Source organism: Thunnus maccoyii, chromosome 6 (genome assembly GCF_910596095.1).
Source record: "Thunnus maccoyii chromosome 6, fThuMac1.1, whole genome shotgun sequence".
In the NCBI taxonomy this organism is placed as follows: domain Eukaryota; kingdom Metazoa; phylum Chordata; class Actinopteri; order Scombriformes; family Scombridae; genus Thunnus; species Thunnus maccoyii.
In genome coordinates this window covers 13,582,421-13,602,002 of record NC_056538.1, presented here as the reverse complement: position 1 = coordinate 13,602,002, position 19,582 = coordinate 13,582,421, and the positions used below count along the sequence as shown (strand labels likewise).

At 43.8% G+C, this 19,582-nt stretch overlaps 1 protein-coding gene across 17 annotated transcripts in view; it reads right to left on the bottom strand.

Annotated features, from left to right (window-relative positions):
- Window positions 1-234: 234 nt before the first annotated feature.
- Window positions 235-19,582, bottom strand: part of mecom (MDS1 and EVI1 complex locus) — a 148,559-nt gene continuing 129,211 nt past the window's right edge. For 6 of the 17 annotated variants that reach the window (XM_042413276.1, XM_042413279.1, XM_042413294.1 and 3 more), the window contains 11 exons: window positions 19,334-19,514; window positions 14,731-16,126; window positions 14,207-14,297; window positions 12,022-12,048; window positions 8,446-8,612; window positions 7,853-7,930; window positions 6,103-6,272; window positions 5,052-5,196; window positions 2,581-2,820; window positions 2,278-2,470; window positions 235-2,159 (listed from right to left, as the gene is read on the bottom strand). In XM_042413276.1, the coding sequence (XP_042269210.1) occupies window positions 2,025-2,159; window positions 2,278-2,470; window positions 2,581-2,820; window positions 5,052-5,196; window positions 6,103-6,272; window positions 7,853-7,930; window positions 8,446-8,612; window positions 12,022-12,048; window positions 14,207-14,297; window positions 14,731-16,126; window positions 19,334-19,514 (2,823 nt within the window). In that variant the 3' untranslated portion in view covers window positions 235-2,024. The remainder of the gene's footprint in view (window positions 2,160-2,277; window positions 2,471-2,580; window positions 2,821-5,051; window positions 5,197-6,102; window positions 6,273-7,852; window positions 7,931-8,445; window positions 8,613-12,021; window positions 12,049-14,206; window positions 14,298-14,730; window positions 16,127-19,333; window positions 19,515-19,582) is intronic. The other 11 variants (XM_042413277.1, XM_042413280.1, XM_042413281.1 and 8 more) reach the window with 11 other exon arrangements.

The window sequence follows — 19,582 nt, the reverse complement described above, 5'->3', positions numbered from 1 at the left end:
AGAAGACCAGAGTTCAGACTCTCCCTCACTCTTGGAGGCCATGGGAGCGCCAGAAGAAAGCGCCAGGTGGTTTTTTGACGTATGTCTCTTAGTAGAATTCTATGTTTTGGCCAAAAAGATGGGCAGCCAGAAGGACTATATGGAGTAGGGAGGTGTGAGGGAGATGGGAGACAAAGGGTGAGTAAAATGTTTAAGGAGAAATAAAGAGAGAGAGGAAGACATGTCAATCCACATTGTAGTCCTTTATTTCTTAGTTGTTCCTCCCACAGTATTGAATTGAAATGCATAACAGTTACATTGTAGAAAGCATTAAAACAAAGTACCTCAACTTGCTGATTACTTTTTAAAATCGATTATAAACAAAACAACGACAAAAACAAAAAATCTGGTCCCTCAAAACGGGAGAATAAATGAAAGTAATCTGTTATTTATCATAAGTTTGGCACAAGGGATTAACATGAACTGAACGTCACACAAGCTTGCAGACAACCGTAGAAAATGTCAGATACAGATCTTACCAGACCAATCATGCGCTTATGAAGAAATTATACCTGGCTTTTTTTTATTTCATTCTTTATAATGTTTTTCATTTTTTACAATTGAATCATTAAATTGTCATAGAAAAAAAAAACCTAAGTAATATCTATTCATCAACCAGTTTCATTAGAAGAATAAGGAGTGAATTGTATGTTTAATACTATCCGGCACTCAAATTTAATCTACAAACCCCATTGAACTCTGGGATAGGCCCGGTGAGGAATTTCCCCTTCACCTGGGCTAAGAGCAGTGCTATTCAGTAAACAAACTACAGTTTGCCAAGAAATAAATACAATTCTCAACATACAACAGCAAATAACAACAACACCAACAAAAAAAATGAAAACAAAATCATGATTGTCTAAAAATGAAAGACACACGAGCATGGAGTAGCTAACAACTAGCATTCAGGCTATTTAGTGGTATTGTTGGCTGACTAGGATGGATTCAAGGGTTTTGAAAAAGACATATGCCCTTTACAGAACAACAATTAACTTCAGCACTGGCTACTTATCTCAGTAAAAAAAAAGTGTTTTCTTCTCTTCCACTAAAAAGACAATCTATTTATATCCTTTCACAGATAGCGCAGGCGGGTAGGATGGAGTGCAGTGGAGAACAGTTGGTAGACACTTGTGTACAGTGCTGTGATTGTGCAGACACACGCAGCTATGAAAATGCAGATGGGAAACTGGCCTGATTTCAGTTTAACAATTATTTTTTTAAAATTTGTTCTTTCGATGACTTCAGTGATATGAAAACGCTGCTAGCGCTGTCATTACATGGAACAGTTTTCATCTGAACCGAGGTTGCTAACCCACCCTTTCATTTTTATCATCAAGTACATGTATTTATGAGAAACACCTGTGGACCTCTGGGGGTTAAAGGGAATTCTTGTAATACATTTTAAAGATGCTTTTTGTCAACCGAGACAGGGTTCCTATGCTTTACGCACAGTGAAACATACTAGGCTGAAACTGGCTGTCTTAAAGACACAACCAAACTCATCCGCTCAGCATAAAATGTTCTCCTTGCTTTGTATGTGCTGGGCAATAAATGCAGTCTAGCAATGATACATCAGCACATCTTCCATGTCCACCAGCTGCCTTTGCTGTGCAAAACATAGAAATTCAACAGAATAAATACAGCTATTATTATTTTCACCACAATCATAATCATTGCTATCATCCTGGTTGCTGTTAACATAAGAAACCAATTTTAAGGTCTCAGAGGGACATTTTGCTCTCTATATGTTGGAGGTTTTCTTGGGCTTGGGCTGGGCTGGGTTCTGCATGAGCAGTGACCCTGCTTTGTGTGTAAGGCGCTCCGCTCAGCAGTCAGATGGGCCGTGGTTCTGCTCAGCAGACAGTCTGTGGATTATCAGGGGGCAGAGGCCCGGGGCCCTGCAGATAGCCCCCGCAATGGTCTCCCAGTGCCATAGGTCAGGGTCGGGGTTGAGAGGTGAAAGGGAAAGCGCAACGGGGGTGTCATCATACATGGCTGAGGGACTGGATGGCACTGGATTCAGCAGCAGCCCGTGCCAGACTGTGCCACATGGTGGCTGGGGTGTGGGTGGCTGGGTGGAGAGAGTCCTTTTCAGCCAGAGACAGCATCATGGCATAAGCCTGTGGGAGAGGGAGGTGAATTATACTCAACTACCATGCTTTAATGCAAATATATTTGTATATACAAGGTGTGCATAAATAAGTGTGTATGCATATGAACTGTCAGTGTGTCTGTTACCTGAGACTTGGATTTCCTAAAGAGTGGCTGTTTGACTGACTCAGTCAGAGAGGGGGAACCAAATGATTCGTCGTCCTCATCACCGTCTCCATCTCCGTCACTCAGCTCACTCTCCTCCAGCTTGCGCATGTCCGAAAAGTGACGAATATGATCCAAGGCAGAGTAGCCGCTCTGCTCCTCCTCCTCCTTATACCTGGGGGTCAAAAGAGAAGATCTAAGTAAGAAAGTTTCAAGACAGCACGCCATCATTTACACAATGTAAAAAATGTACATGCTTTAGTTGTGTTTCCATATCTAATTTACCTCCTAGGAGAGGTTTTGCTGTTGAGGTTCAAGTCATTTGGTCCACTAAAGTCCATTTCGTCTTGCATGATGCTAATGTTGCTAGGAAGCATCTCGCCTTCCGGTTTCCCAGGGGTGTTGCTAGGCTCTTCCCCTTCTTCTTCATCAGCACCGAGCTCCTCCACTTCCTCGTCTTCCAGGTCACGTGACCCATGGCTGGCAATCAGCGGCTTTTCTTCTTCAAATGGGCCGCCATTTAACCTGCAGACCAGGATTGATTAGTTCAGTACAGCTTGATAATGTGGTAGAAATTGTGTAGAAGGAATAATAAATGACATCCATCTTTTTAGCTAGAAATATATATACATAAAGTGTAAAGTTTAAGAAAAAGGGTAATCAATCAGATTTAGATTGACACTAAAACAATGAAATGAGCGAGAAAGGAGGAAATTCTCTTGGTAGTTGTTTAATCAGTAAGATAAGGGCATAAAAAAAAAAAACTGCACATTTGTTTAGTACATGTACTTTGAGCCTCTATTCAAACCATTAGCTGGAATGTTTTCATGCTTTTGTCTTTTGTGTTCTTTTTTTTGTTTCCTGAATGTTCTTGTGAGAATCCGCTCTCTCTCTCTCTCTATGCAAACACAATGGAGTGTATAGGATAAAGAGTGAGAGAGAGAGGTGGATCTGAAGCAGGACATGGCAGCTGGGATAGAGCAGAGCCGGAATCCCGTTTGTCATCGAGGCTCTCTGGGGCCCCTTTGGGCACAGCAGCACTCGGTTGATCGTTGCAGCACTTAACTGGAGTGCTCTGCCTCTCTCCTTGTTTATTTTCTCTACTATCTCGTATTCATCTAATAGGCAAAATATTTAGCTGACAGCCCCATTTGGTGGGAGAGTTATGAGAGCGTTGCCAACCGGCCCATTCCTCTATCCCTGTGGAGGGAGAAAGGGCCAGCTATCCAAACTGCCTGAGTCTTAATCTGTCCCTCTGTCTCAGCGCCACAGGAAACCACCATTTGGTAAATCATCTGGAACCACATTAAGACTGATTCACTAATTACACTCTGGGACGTCTTTCGTCAGCTCCCAAAAATGCCATTCCTCGCACAAAGGATTCAGAGATGGAGACTGAGAAGTGAACAGAGAGAAGTGGATAGATAGGAAACCGAAGCACATCATGCACATCATCACATAATCACACGATTCTTATAAACAGGATACCTGCACTGTACTTGGAATTGCATGCATTTGAGCATGCACTGACTCCAGAAGGGGGGGGAATTATTTGAGGAAACGATTGCAGACTTTATCTTAGCACATACAGGATCCGCATCATCTTTCCTCTTTTATCAGCAGCTGATAATATTGTCCTTTTGTCAGAGCTCCCGCTGGGATTGAGAGTTTGAGGCTGTCGAGGTGGTTTTCGTGCCGTGTGGAGCTTGCAGGGCTGCGAAGAGGGACTAGCTCCAAAAGAGAGAGCGAGAGCTCCGTGATTAAGAAAACAGATTCGCTAATTACGCTTTCAAACGTGGTAATTTGCTGGGGATAAAGTATCTATCAGAAGTAGTCAGGAGCGCAGCACTTTGAAAGGAAACACGGGCCGACCCTTTGACCCCACCCCCTCTACCCTCTTCCTGTAGGCAGACATGTTGGTTCCAGATGTGGTGGGCTAACTGCTGCACTCCCCCTCCTGCTTCTCTTCTCGTCCCTCTGACGCTCTACTGCTTGGTCCTGCTCTCACAGGCCTTCTGCACAATCACACACCAGTCTGCGAGATCTCTATCTATCTGGCCTTACAATCGGCCCTGTGATCACACCAACGTGAGGCACATGAAAACAAACTCAGAGACCTGAGTAGACCTCTCAACTGCTATCCGACCTGATCACAGCTCCCAAGAATTTATTTGCATAATGCTCAGCCGAAGTTGCATGCACACAGATATCTGTTCGTACGTGTGGCCAGAAAGGCAACTGATATAAGGAGCTCCTGCACGTTTCCAAGACCTGCGATTATCTTAAATGTCATCACAGATGATTGCTTTCTACTCCAGACCTCTGAGTGCGATGCGATAATTAATGAGGGCTCACTGGGTGGTATGAAGTCTAAAATGGGCTGATAGCAGCTGACCCATTATTTATGCCAATTCAAGCTCTTAAGAGTCCTTTTTACATCCAACAATCCCTATGAAACCAGAATGAGTGCAAGAGTTCAGTGTGCAGAAATCTATTTTAGTGTTTCATTGCTACTGAAATGAAAAAAGCCTCTATAGTTTTAGATAAATAAATGTTAATGTGATGCAGTATTTGAAATGTTTAAGGAGTGCCTGGCCTTCCTTTTTTTCCCTGCTGCAGAGATGTGGCAGGTGAGAAGCAAAGATAAGGGATGTGCTTGCTGATAGTGGTCTATAATCATCCTCTTGTTTAGCTCTGTAGATCTGATCAGAAAAAAAGACAGGCCCGCAGATACGAGCACATAAAACCATGCTCACCCTTCCTCAGAGGGATCTGGGGATGTCTGGTTCTGGCCTGTGTTGCCAATGAAATTTCTTATTTCGTTGAAATAAGAGTCTTCTTTGTCATCCAGTATGGCACTGCCACTGTCCAGTTCAGACTGTGGGGATGACATTGCGGTGCCTGCAGAGAGAAAAAATAGCTCAGTGTTGTTTTCAGAAATTTGTTTTGTGGTACTTTACTAGAAAACATTTCAAACTGATGGCAGTGTGACCACATATAAAATGCATTTAAAAAGGCACATTTCCATTTTTAAAACACACGAGATGATGTTGACCTTATGCGTGTAGAATACTCAGCCATGAACTCTAATTTTAGAGTTCTTAAATTTTCCCTAAGTACCTTTAAATACAAATAAAACATTTTTATTCAGGCTGTATTAGTATCCGCTGGTGCTAGTGCTTCAGTGAAGTTATGAAGAGTGAAATATTCAAATACAAGTTTTCCCTATGACCTAATGGTGCAACCATTACATCATAGGGAAACATTTGATTGGATGGGCTGTGTTATACACATTATACACATGTTACTCCATGACATATTTGGTATCTTTGGAGACCGTACGATCTTGACTATAATGTCAAATAAAGTTATGTTGATTCTGATGATGCTTGGCAACTCTGATGCTGATTCAGTCAGAGTGATGCAACCTATCAAACCCATAAACCGTGCTGCTGATGAAAGCAGATCGATCTAAAAAATATTTTGTGCTGTTGCAGAGGTAGATGGCAGTTTTATATAATTAAATTTTTCAGCTTTTAAAATTATTTCCAATCACAAGTAAATTATGGTTTACATTATTCAGCAGAAGGAATCATTAATACAATGTATCACAATCTCTGGAATCAGCACGCTAGCATTAATTTTCTCTGATGTAATATGGAAAGAGGAAAAAAGGCGAAAACTTTTTACTTTTTTAATTTTATTATCTAATAATAATAAAAAAAAAAAAACATGATGGGAAAGTGTGTCCAGATTTTTGACAGGCAGGTATTAAACTGTATGTTTAATACCACTTCCTGCTCTCACCTGATAGGTTGCCATTCTCGTGCTTCTTGAGGTGACGGTCCAGGTTGGTCTGCTGACCAAAGCAACGGTCACACAAGTGACACTTGAAGGGCTTCTCCTTGTTGTGGATGTTGCGAATGTGACGCTGCAGGTTGGAGGAGATGCTGAAGGAGCGGTCGCAGTATTTACACCTGCAGGAAAGAACAATTATTTAATGACAAAAACAGCAAGACACACAAGCTGCTAGTTATATGTACAACTGTACTGCATAATGAATCGGGAACTCCTGGTTTGTTCTGTGGGAAACATAATGGGATACATACTGTAGCGCACACACACACACACACACACACACACACAGTCCCAGCAGTCCCACAGTCCCAGACATGATGGAGGAGCTTGTTTAAGGTGAAACAGCTCTGCCTCTTATCTCCAGCCAGCGCAATAAAATTGCATTCTTCTCTCACAAAATAAGCACGCAACAGATTTGATTCTAGCCCTGCAAAATTAGAGGCTCTTGCCAAGTTTCTTCATGCAAAATTATACGAGAAGATTACATCTTTTCTTCTGGTGGAATTAGCTCGCTTGATTGGCTGTCCCTCAGGAACCCCCCGGTTATCTCCACAAAAAATTACAATAAACAGCGGTGATCTTTAATGGCATGCCAGCGTGTGGAGTGCAGGCTATCAGGCTGGGGCAGTAGAGGCCTGCGTCTGTCTTTCTCTCTCCCCTGTGGTCAACAGGCCTCCTACAAGCTTTGGGCCAACATTCCACTACCTTAGTAACTACAAAGCCGAGCGGTGCTGGCCAGGGCTTACTCATTATCCAAATCTAGTAAATGTTCAAGATTCATTTTTATATGTGCGCTGAAATGCTGCTGCATTGTTGCTTCTACCTCAGCAGCACCTGGAAAACTGTGCAATGTTGAAGTGGTGCAGACTTTGAACAGGAGGACTTTGACGAGAAAGTTTCCAAAACACGAAATAAAATTGCTAAGAAACCTTGTGCATCTTTTTGCCTTATTTGACAACTGCAAGTAGACTCTTAAAAAAAAAAAGAACTTAATCTTGTGATAACCTTTTAGGTTGGCAAAGAAAGCCTCGCTTGATGCGGCAAGTAGCCAGCGGGCCTGCAGATCACCTCGAGTCTGGCCTCATCCGCACAAGAGAAATGACCACAGCTGCCGGGCCTGGACATCTGCCCGCGCTCCTCATCACCCCAATTTTTCACCAAACTTCCTCCCTTCTCCTCTCTGCTCTTCTCTTTTACCAGCCAAGCTTCACAACCCCCCTCTTCCTGTCACCCAGGCGACGGACACCATTTTTCATCAGGCAAATTATTTAGCAGTAGGATAATTATTCCAGGCTTTTACGGCATAACAAAACACACATAAACACTGTTCTTACTGTAGACAAGAATTCCCTGGGAAAACATCCATGCGCTGTTAACAAATGAGCTGAGCCTCTCTCTGTCTTTCTGTCTGCTCGAGGATACGCTGTGTGAAAGCGCTGTGTTTTCACTCATGTTTGCACGTAGTGAAAAGCAATTCTTCATGGGGGAGTTAATGTGCTAATGTGCAAATCTGATTCTTTACTCGACAATAAGGTGCATATGTTGATTAGTGTTGTGTGTATTGGGAGTGAGGAGGATAGATGGATGGTGGAAGATGATAGCTCAGTGACCCAAACAGAACTAAATACCCACTCACACATGAACTTATACACACAGACAGTGCATGTATGTGAACATGGCTCTCTAGAAGGAGTCTTACCTGTATGGTTGCTCTCCTGTATGAGTCCTGAGGTGGCGGGTCAGGTTGGCAGAGCGAGGGAATATTTTCCCACAATATCTATAAAGGAATAATACAATTTTAAATATGATTTACCCAAGTTATTTTTGGCCTTTACTTGACAGTCAAAAGCACAGAGAGGCAGGAAACATCAGTAGAGAGAGGGATATGACATGCAACAAAGGTCCACAGCTGGAATCGAACTGCAGATGTTGCAGTTGTTTAGTATGCTTCTTAACCAGTACGCTACCAGGGCACCCCTAATTCAATTATCTTAGTGATGTAAAAATCACAAATGTCTAAGATTCAAAGAACACATGAACAGCAACTCTTAATGTAATTCATATTCAGTAAAATGTGGCTACAAAAAAAGTTAAAATCCTACATAACACCAATCACTCTCAGAAAAGACTAAAAACTCAAATGAAAGCGTTCAGCAAATGAAAAAAAAGACAAATAAAAATGGCAATATGAAGAGTATTTGCCATAGAGGAAGGGTGATTTACGAACAACGTGAAAATAAATGAAAGTAAGTAAATTAAAATAATACATGCCAAACCAGTTGCTGTGGTTACCTGCATGTGTAGCGCTCCTTGCCCTTGCGCAGCAGCGTCTCTGGAAGTGCAGAGGGTGGGGCTCTGAAGTCGAACATGGAGGGGACTGAGCGCAGCAGGTCACCAGACTCTGGCTTCAAGGAGCCAAACGTCTCCAGCTTCTCCGCCATGTTCTCGATGGCCGACATCTGAGGAGACACAACAGAGACAGAATATCCGTTTTGAAAACTCTGCTGGTTTTTAAGAACAATTTTTAAGAAGAATGCAGCAAAATGCATATTTTATAAGCATATTTTTAGATGTGATTCTAATTTACTTTTACATGCTTCTGAGAGATGATATAATTAATACTTTCAACATATTTGTTCATATCTTGTTTGATTTATGAGGCTTGTTTACAGGCATCATACCAGGTAAATGATGTGAAACAGGTATTGGGTGAATTCTTATTATGATGTTCATCAATGATTCATGAATCACAAGGTCAAATCCTTGGTATGTGTGTATGGCAAGTGCATTTGGTACTTTGTAGTAAACAAAAAACAGCATGCATTCATATTTGGCCAAGTGGAGAGCAGGTGGGAAACTTTTTATGTTAATTTCTCTCACAAACACACATGTAGATGTATAGCTGATACATAAACATACACACAAACACACCGACAGGATTAAGGACCGCAGCCAATCTGCTAATGAAACTGAACATTTACTTTCATCAGACACCCTCTGAGGAGATATGTGTACTTGTCAGTTGGTCTGCACTGTATGTGTGTGTGTGTGTGTGTATGTGTGTGTGTATGAACGGGAAACTGTGCTGCATGGTGGCCATAGTTGATTAATTGCCATCAATGTGTGTGAAAGAGAAAATATATGTATGTATGTTGTGTGAGAGAGAAGAATGTATTTGTAATGCAAGCGCAGTGTGTGTGTGTGTGTGTGTGTGTGTGTGTGTGTGTGTGCGCTTACAGGCATGTGCGTAGTATGTGAGCGTGACTGTATGTGCTAAGTGTGTATCTGTGTGTTTTCAGATACATGTCCATGTGTATGTGTATGTGTTTGTGTGTGTGTGTGTGTGTGGCAGAGGAGTGATTCATGTCCACTGCTGGGCTGTAAACCATTCTGTGCACAATGCGGGCAGACAGCACATTCGTCAATATGAAAGATGTTGACATTACTGATCAAGGGCCAGACACGGGTAATAATGATATCGCTGTGCTGAGAGGGGCGGGATGGGGGAGGAGCGGGGGCTGGAGGGAGAGTGAAGGGAGAACCAGAGGGGGGGCGGGAGGGGGGCGTCCCAGTAGGCCGCAGGGCCTGTCAGCCCATCCTCACACACACATGCACACAAGCACACACACACAGGACTTCTTTTCCCCCCCGTTTTTTTTTTAAAGGGGCCACACAAATTTGCATTATTTTGCGTGTATTGAATTTTCAGCCTGCTTCTTATTCTTATTTCAATAAGGCAACAAATCAATGGTGATTCGGGTCCTCCACCAGAGCCCTGCTCCGACTCTGACATTCCATCTCCTGCTTTCACCCCCTGTCACTCTCAGGCTTAACGCCAAGATGGAGGAGACCGAGGGGAAAGAGAGGAAGAGAATCGGAGAAGAAGCATGATGAAGGACTAGACGATATGAGGAAAAGTGTGGGAAGATAGAGAGAAAGAGTGAAAGATGAAAAGAAAGTCAGAGAGAACAGAGCCCGGAGAGAGAAGGGCTGATGGATGGTGGTGCAGCTTGGTGTTGGGAGCGGCTGATTAGGAGTGACGGCCGAGTGTAAAGTTCCTGCCGCAGCCGTCGACGTTCTCACTGAGGGAGGATGTGGAGTGTCAGGTCCGTTTGATTATGAATATGCCAATGCTGCATGTCATGAATCAAAGGCGAGGGAGAGACAGAGAGAGGGAGAGCAGGAGCAGGAGAAAGAGGGAGGGTGGACTGAAAGATAGGCAAGGGGTTGTGGGGAAGAGGGAGTTGAAATGCTTTCATATTTCTTTTGAATGTGCACTGTGTATTTCATTGGGCTCTTTTCAGGCACCGGAGTGAATGCTCAGTTTGTCTCCCTTGCTCAATGAGAGCCCATAACTCTCGGGAACATTAGGGCCCCTAAAGCTGTCGGCAGTATCGAGCCTGTCTGATAAGACACTTTTTAGAGCTGAGTCTACTCCATTCCAACTCCATCTACTGGGGAATTCGTATCCTACCTCAGCCCGCTCATGCTGCTGTACTCTATTAAGAGTCAAATGTCACACCTTTGTATCCTTTTGGACACACAAGTTATTTGGACACTAGACACTCGTCATTGGAGCAGTGCTTCTCCAAACATAAGAATATGTTAATATTTTTTCTAAAAAACAGTATCCTGCATATGTTAATTCATGACCAATTCAGCTTTTTACACAATCTAAAGTATATATTGCTATGGTATTATTTTTTTCAGGACTATTTTCTGAACCCATTGTGTCATTGTCAATGTTGGTGTGAGGAGACAAAATAATCTTCATATTCCGTAGCTTCACATTTTAGTGTTAAAATGTTCCAAAAGCAATTAGAAGTAATTAGACTCTTTCGCTGAAGCAGTCAAATGCTTTGTTTCTACTTTAGCAATAAATGATTCACATATCTAAAGCCAATGGATTAGATATATTAATGATTGAAAGAAAAAACCATCAGTCTGCCAAATTACACTTCAAAAACCTCCAGCCATTGAGCTGTTTTATGGATGGTGAGTCAGGTTCATTAGGCCACTGTTTGACAATACCTTGTGTGCGAAATGTTCGACTTAAAGGACAAGAGGATAAACGGCACCACATTTTGCTCAAACGTGATTTTTCAAAGGTTTTATAACCTCCTACTCCTTTGTATAAGAGACCCCCCTACCCGCCCACAGATGCACACCCAAACACACATGCACCTCCAGAAACCGCCCTGTCCTTCCTCCCCCGGGCAGTGTGTGTGCGTCTGTGAACTTGCTTGTTGCTGTAGCGTCGCTGTGGGACCAGCAGTTGATTGGCTATCTTCAGATGTCAGTGATGCTGTGAGGGCCTTAATTAGCGAGATGCATTCTCAATTGTTGATCTTTATCGGGAACCAGATGTTTGGAGGGAGGAACTAACCCCTCCACCCCCCCGCCAGTGTCCCAAAGAGACTGTTACCCTTGCGCTGATGTAAAGCAGCCCCCTAAACGCCTTCCACCACCCCACCTTCCACTCATCCACTCATCCCCCCATGCCCATTTGCAATAGCCCTGCTTCATTCTCCAAATAAGCAAACATATATTCTGAGCTATCGGATGCACAGGGTGTAGCTCAGCTGGAAATCCCCGCTTAAACTCTTTCATGTGAATCAGAGAGGGGATATGTCTAGATGTGAAAATGTAAACAAATCATAAAGCGACATAACAAACAGATAAAGTGGTTCTATGGCCAGAAATGGACACATGTCCAGTCAGTGCGTGATGGTGATCGACTAAAGCCATGCGAACGCTGGGTGAGGTCAGTTATAAACTGTTATGCAGTCCATGCATAAAGGTGGGGATGGGGTCTGTCTGGTAGAGGTACAGACACATGGCTGTACTGTAGGTTAAAGAGGAACTTACCCATGTTCTCTGATCTGGCAAACGAAACTGAAGGGCGGAACAGAGGGAAAAGAGAAAGCAGTCAGAACCAGGAAGTGGCGCATGAATCAACAGCTTTTGATTGGACACATATGGTCAAGGGATGATGGGTCTCGGTGTGATTAACATTGAATGAGCTGCCTATCTGCAGAGTTATGGCGCTGGAATTATAGGGGGCTCTAATAGTTCCCAACACTTCCTGGTGTTCAATAAGCTCATTATAGCAGGCTACAAATACAATTCCAGTATGTAATCCGAGACAGCATTGCTTAGCAGTAAAATTTCCTGCCAGGAAATAAAAAGCTGAATCACAAAAAGGTTGAAAAAAGTTCTAGTCCCCTCAGCTTTGCAACTTCTTTTTTGATATATGGCTCAAGAGTGAGTCAGGTGACTGAAAACAAACCCCCTCTAAAGTATACAGAAGGGCCCCTTGCCTGGTCTGGCTTAGACCTACCCTGGTCTGGTGTTTCTGGGAATGATTTGTGTGTCCAGACATCATAAAGTCATAAAGATGGCCTAAGCACTCTGTTAGTGTTTCTACTGATAGGACACCTCATTAAGGCGTGTGGGACAGCCATGTGGCTGCTGCAGGCTGGGCCCATGCAGCAGTCTGGACAGGGGACATAAATCAGACAAATGAAACAGCCTGTAAAAACCAGACCTGAAACGGCCAGAAAAGAGGAAAAAAAAATCATATGCCTGAGAAAGTGGTGTTTTCACTTTCCGACGGACCGTTCTCACCCGCAGGGGAAGATTGAACAAATGAACGTCAATGCAACACGTCATGGACACATATGCACCCGTGTGCACGTCCGCGCACACACACATATATGGAGTCTCAACTGAAAATGCTGGCACAGAGAACCCAGGGGCAGAAATAACTGCTTTAAGAGCATATCATTTTTTATATTGTAATCAAAGACACATTATGGGAAGACGTGTCACAGTGTGCCCTTTCTTTCTGCCACATCTGTTTCAGATAGCCAAACACAGGCTGAACAGGCAGTAGCTTGGATAAGGCTGGAGCCACATACTAATCCTCATTAATCCAGTTTGGTCAGCATTGGACAACCAATCTGAATTAGAGCTCCTTATAGAAATAATCTGATATCTTGACTGGTCTGACTACATCTGTAGATTAAAGGGCTGTCCACACCAAGAACTATAACTATAACTACAACGATAACGATGTGAGCATCCACACTGATGAATGATAACGTTCTGTAAACAGTGGCGCCAAGCACGCGATGCGCACTCCAGCTGTGTCGGCAGCTTAGGAACATGGATATTGTGAAATATTACTGCTATACGTTGCACAGAGAAAGAAAAAGAAAACCAGAATGGTATGGGTTTACACGCGGGTGGTGATTAAATGTGTTGCTCTGAAGTATTTCGGGACACTAGTTGCTGTGATGTTCCAATATATAGATTCTGAAGCACGATGAGCAAAAAGCACACTGATGACCAGCTTTTATTGCGCTGTGGCAGGGACACACGGTATGAGCACGGATCTGAAGCCTAAAAGGGTTGCTAACTTTGTCGTTTTTTACATTATAATGGAGAACAAAGTTCCAACAACATTGTATAATAAAGAGACAAACCTATCTAAAGAAATCACCTCCGGATGTCATTCTCCTCTAATTTGAGTTAAGATGATATATGCACATTTTTAAGTTATACTGGAAATATCAGGCCATATGGAGATTTTGTCGTGCTGTATGGTTTAGTGGATGGATTTTGATTGGCTGTCAGTGTTTCTATTGTTCATCAAATCACTCTGAAAGTGATCCTAATGATACTGTTTGCCTCTATCACTGTCGTTATAGTTGTGGTGTGGACACCGCCATCCACTTTACCTTGAATGATTTTTAAAACTTCATATTTATAGTTATCGTATAGTTATGATTCTTGGTGTGGACAGCCCTTAAGGAATCTAACACTAAGCCTATAACCGTGATGTTGTCATAGTGACATGACAATCACATGAAAGCATTAGTCCTAAAATCACAGCCATTGCTAATGAAGATTAACCCAGTCAAATCAGGCCTATGTAAAAATGTAACATTGAAAAACTGTACATTTTGATAATGTGTGATGTGACCCCTTATATTCACTCTAAATTACCCACATTGTCCCACTTCTCAGCGATATCACAGTGAGAACCTACCTGTGGATGGAAGAGGAAGCCTGGAGCCGGCCGCATGTACTTGTCTTTCAGAGTCTCAAACGGATCGCTCATTCTCCTCTTCTCAACCCTGCTAATAGTAGATTTCTATCAGCTCTTAATGAATGCACAGCAGCAAATATTGGTACACTTATTTTCAGTATTACAAAAAGCTTACAATAGGCATTGCCAATTTTGAGTTTAATTTGTGCTTAATCATTTTTTGTGTCATTTTATTGCTAGCTGTGTCATTTTTTTTAATGACCCCAAATTTACTTGTTGAAACACTTCATTACTTGAAAGAAAACCAGCTTAAGCGGACATTGAAAATGTGTCACTGTGACAAATTAAAACTCACCTATCACAAGAGCTTTTGAAGAATGTATAAAAACTTAAATGTTTCTCACATGACATTACATAATACAGTCTGTGATGGCAGATTAACTATGTTGTACTATTCAGAAATGGTGTACAATTGTATTGGTGGCTTAAATTATAGTTAAGTACGCTACTGGGAATAACAATACCTGTAGATGGGGTCCATGAAGAAAGGAGTGGGCCTGGCATGCTGTAAGGAGGTGTCTGCTTTTGGAATCTCCATCACTGCCTTCTCCTCTTCATAGCCCAGGTTCTTCTTTGTCTCCTCTTCTCTTCCACTGCGTCCACGGCCCCTACTCCCCAGGCTGAGGTCTAGCGGCTGATCCTGACCAGAGGAGTGGGATGCCTCTGGTTTAGAGGAGGCAAATGGGGCAGACTTCTCCTCCTTTCGCTTGGTAGTGAGGTCAAATGGTGACTCGGATGAAGATTTGCCCTGAGCCTTCTTGCAGTCATCTGCCGGCAACTGTGGCTCGGCCTTCAGGCCTGGAGGTCTGAGGTCCCTGTCTGGGAAAGGGTAAACTGGAGGAGAGAAAGCTGGGAAGAAAGGCAAGGGGAACATGGAGGGATAGGGCAGAGACCCGACTTTCTTGTCCTGCAGGCCAGCCAGCCCCGTGGAGCCAAAGTACTTCTCAGCGATGGAGGCAATGGCCTTAATAGAGTCATTCACAGCCCCTGTTACAGCTGTGTGCTCGTCCAGCGAGGAAGGGATGAGAGAAGGGCCTGGAAAGTCTTTCGCAGCACTGCTGCTCGTCAGGCTGGGACTCTGGGGGCCTCCTTCACTGGCCTTCCTCTTGGGGCCTTTGCCATTTTCCCGAGCAGCCCCCCTCTCCCTCTCACTGTCCATGTCACTCTCCAGCTCAGAGCCCGATGTGCTCTCCAGATCACTTCCACTGGGCGTGCTGACATCGTCCAGGTCACTGCTCTCAGACTGGTCACTCTGCTTGTTCCGCTGCTTTGTGGAGGACGAGGAGCTCTGGGTGTGAAGCTCTGACCCTGGCATGGGATTGCCTGGTGAACCGCCATCTTTATGAAGAGCCTTAAGGAGCTCTCGGGACTCCTGAGCTCCAGGGCTGGGAGGCAGCAGTGGACTCTTTCTCAGCTCTGCACCAGGCCCAGCAACAGGTGCGTGAGCTTGTTGTCTGACAGGAGAGGTGGTGGCAGGAATGAGCTGCGGGCGGTGGTAGAGTCCAGAGGGGAAAAGGCCAGGGAAGCTGAAGGGGAATGCTGGAGCAGCAGGGAAGGTAAGCCCGCCATGATGGCGGCTGGCTCCAAAGTAATCAGCCAGTCCGGCACTGCTGTGGCCCATTGCCAGAGCTGATTTGTCCAAGCCAGGGGCGCCAGGGAGTGTCATACCCTGGGCAAACAATCCCCCTGCTGTGAAATGGTTCTTCCCTTCGCAGAAGCGCCGGTGTTTGTTGAGGGAGGAGGTGGTGCTGAACATCTGCCCACAGTCCTTGCACTTAATCTGTGTGCGGCAGTCAGCGTGCATGCGTTTGTGGCGGCACAGGTTAGAGAACTGGGTGTAGGACTTGTGGCATACCTCGCCTGCAGGGACACAGAAACAGATATAGAAGGCATCAGTATGCAACACACACCCACCCGCACACACACTCACAAAAAAATATTACATCACACGATATGACATATCTGTTTAACATGCTTCAAGCTGGCTGAAGCTAAGGCAGAGGAAATACAGTATGAATGATATGCTCGTGTTCCCATCAATAGTCTGACAATGGTTTTCCAACAAAATAAGGGGGAGAGGTGTGTCCAGATCCTGGCATTGTAAGGGGAACTGCACGATTGACGGTGTGAGTCAGTTGCTGCCACTCATCACCTGCACATCAAACCAAATTCCCAGGCATCTCCAGCTCCATTGTCCTCCCAGGGACGCTCCCAGGGAGTCCGTAAACAGTCACACACACAGACACACACATAGACATGCAGGCGCATTCACAAAATATTCACATAACACAGACAAACTGAATCACACAGAAAGACACACAAAGGCATGCAGGCATAAAGATACACACACACACATTCTCAGCCGCATGAAGTACAATGGCTCTATTTTAAGTTTGTGAAGGAAGCGGAGTTGAATGAATCCTATCCTGCAGTCCGGTTCCCAGGGACAGGTCTCACGTCCTCTACTGCCCCTCTTCCCTCCCCCCCTCCGGGCTTCTCATGTCACCCCTTCAGCCCCCTCACCTTGTCCCCATAGCCAGGTCCCTGTCGTCCTGCGCTAAGTGACCTTCCCATAGTCAACCCCTGTATGCCTGTCTGTCACACCGCCTGACCCTGGGAGATGTACAGTGACAACAGCCAGTCTGAAATTATCTATGTCTATTATTAGTCTGTCAACATTATCTACTACCAGTGGATGATTTGTTCAAATTTACAAAGGGGGATTGTGACTAAGTACTTACTGTTTTCCCATGCTCCTTTTCTTGCTGTTGTAATAAAAGTCAAGAATGCAGTTTATGAAAGGGGGAAGATGTCCCTCTTTGCTGCCCCCCTCCCACACTGTAGGATATTTTGCAGATCAGCTACAATACAGCTGATATTTCAATAAGACTTTAAATCATCTGATAATATGAGAATCCAGTTAAAAGGCAGATCTGGATGATTGATTTTGCTCACATTGTTATTAGATCTTCAAAATGAGGATAAGGAAGTGGTTAGGCTCACACTGTCATTACACTTCTGCATACTTTGGATGCCTTCCAGCCACAAGGTGCACAAGAGGCAATTTCAGGAGGTGGGGAGGGAAGAGCGGGAATAAGTATTGTGGAAACAGATTTAAATAAACACCCAGGAGGAACGCCAAATGGGAATGCTTGAGCCAAGAGTGAATGTAATCTTATAAAAAAGTCAATTTTAATGAATAGACCAAGAAAACTAAATTGAAATGAAGTGTATTTGTGGCTTGGCTTTGGCGGACACAGTAAGGGCAGAACAGTAGTTGAAAACATTTTGCAAACATCTGGGGAAAAAATGAGGAGTGCTTGATTCCTTTGATTTTGCATGTGATGTTTTCTCTTTTATGTGTCTGGGGATATAGATGAAGTTGGGATACTTTATTCTTTTGATCAAATTGAGCTACGGTTAGATCGTATTCTGAGGTACATCAAATGTCTACTTGAAAATATTAGTTATTGTTATAAATTAAAATGTAAAGATTGTATCATCAAGTCAGTGTCCATATCATCATGGATTAAGAAGTTCTAATAGAATATAAGTAGACAGTGTAGAGTAGTTGCTCCTATTGCTCGCTCTTTGTGTGTGTGTGCGTGTGTGTGTGTGTGTGTTTTTACAAGTGAAGCCACATGGCCTTAGCAAACTACAAGAAAAAGCCCTGCGCCATAAATCATGTAGTTGTGACATTTACAGACTAACAACACACACACGACACTGAGTGTGTGATCTGATTCACTAGACGCGTGTATTCGTCAGCTCTTAATAAACTGAAACAAAATATTATAAACACATTCCTGAGAGGAGAACAGCGGCTAAGTAGTGGCTAGCTGGGTGTTTGAATTAATGGCTTGAGTGCTTTGCTTTCATAGAGAAGCTCTGCACGCATGCACGTACACACACACGCACCCTTGACGTACAGTACAGACACATTGCGTGCATTAACATACAAACAGAATCTCGTGTGCATACATTTCAGTACTGTCCAAAACACGTACATGCCCTTCGAGAGCACTCCCCACAAACAAACACTTTGGACACAGACGTGGTCTCTCCCAGGCATGTTTAAGACTGCTCTGTCTTTTTTACACAACCATTAGTTGTTTTTAAACCTGCATATTTTCTGCTGATTACAGCAAATGGACTCCTATTCGGAGGGAGCGTAGGGAAGAGGGCCGTACATGTGGTTGCTATTTGTGAGGAATGGTGCATGAGGCGGAGGGAGAGAGGAGAGAGAGGGGAGTCAGAGGTCTGCAGTGGAGATGCAGTCACTCCGGCCTATGTATGTATATACATATGTGTGTGTGTGTGTGTGTGTGTGTGTGTGTGTGTGTGTGTGTGTGTGTTAGTGTGTGCTTGTTTGAGAAGTAGACAGAGAGTGTGTATGTGGTGTGTGGACAGCTTTCCATGAGCTTGTATGAGGGAGACTGTGTGTATGTGTGTATGTGTGTATGTGTGCATGTGTGCGTGCGTGTGTGTATATGTGTGTGCGTGAGCAGGGTCAGGGAAAGAGAGAGGGGGCAAAGGGTGAAGGTCATAATGCTTTAGGGGAAGGAGATGGGATCTGTGGTGTGAGGTGGTGAAAGTGTGAAAGGTCAAAATGTGTTTGGGTCTTGCAGGAGTTACCGTTTACTGAGGAGCAGGGACAAAAAGAGTGTTTGTGTGTGTGTGTGTAAGAAAAAGACTGTTAGCTGTAGCGTCAACAGTGGGTCAGACTGGGTCACTGTGAGAAGCAACAGTAAAGTTAGACCAAGTGGGATTGAATAAAATTACATGCTGGTTTAAAAACTGTTTTCATCATATCAGTGTATGTGAGAGTGCTGATGCAGATATAACGATATGATTCTTGTCTTAAAAGAAATGGTGCTGCCACTCTAAACACAGCTACTCTATAATCCCATGTATAATTCCTGTGGAACATTTCATGATTGACTCTTGTGAAGGAGCTGAGGAAGGATAAAAAAAATGTATTTTTGCAAAAACAACATTTTCTATTAAAGGCAAGTCACAAGCATATTATTGTTGTTATTATTATTATAACGTACTGAGAAGACTTACATAGGTAGGGTCTTAGTGACTTACACATGAAGGGCTTGACACTGCTGTGGATGTGCTTATGCTGCTTGAGGCCTGAAGACGTTGCAAACGTCTTGCCACAGTCGGAGCAAGCGTGGGCCCGTGCCCCGACGTGCTGTGAGCGGATGTGCCTCTGCAGGTTACTGGGGTCTGTGAACACCTGCTGGGGGAAGGAACCACATAGACACACAGAGTTACTATTTGCGTCTAAACACGTGAAAGTAAGAAAAA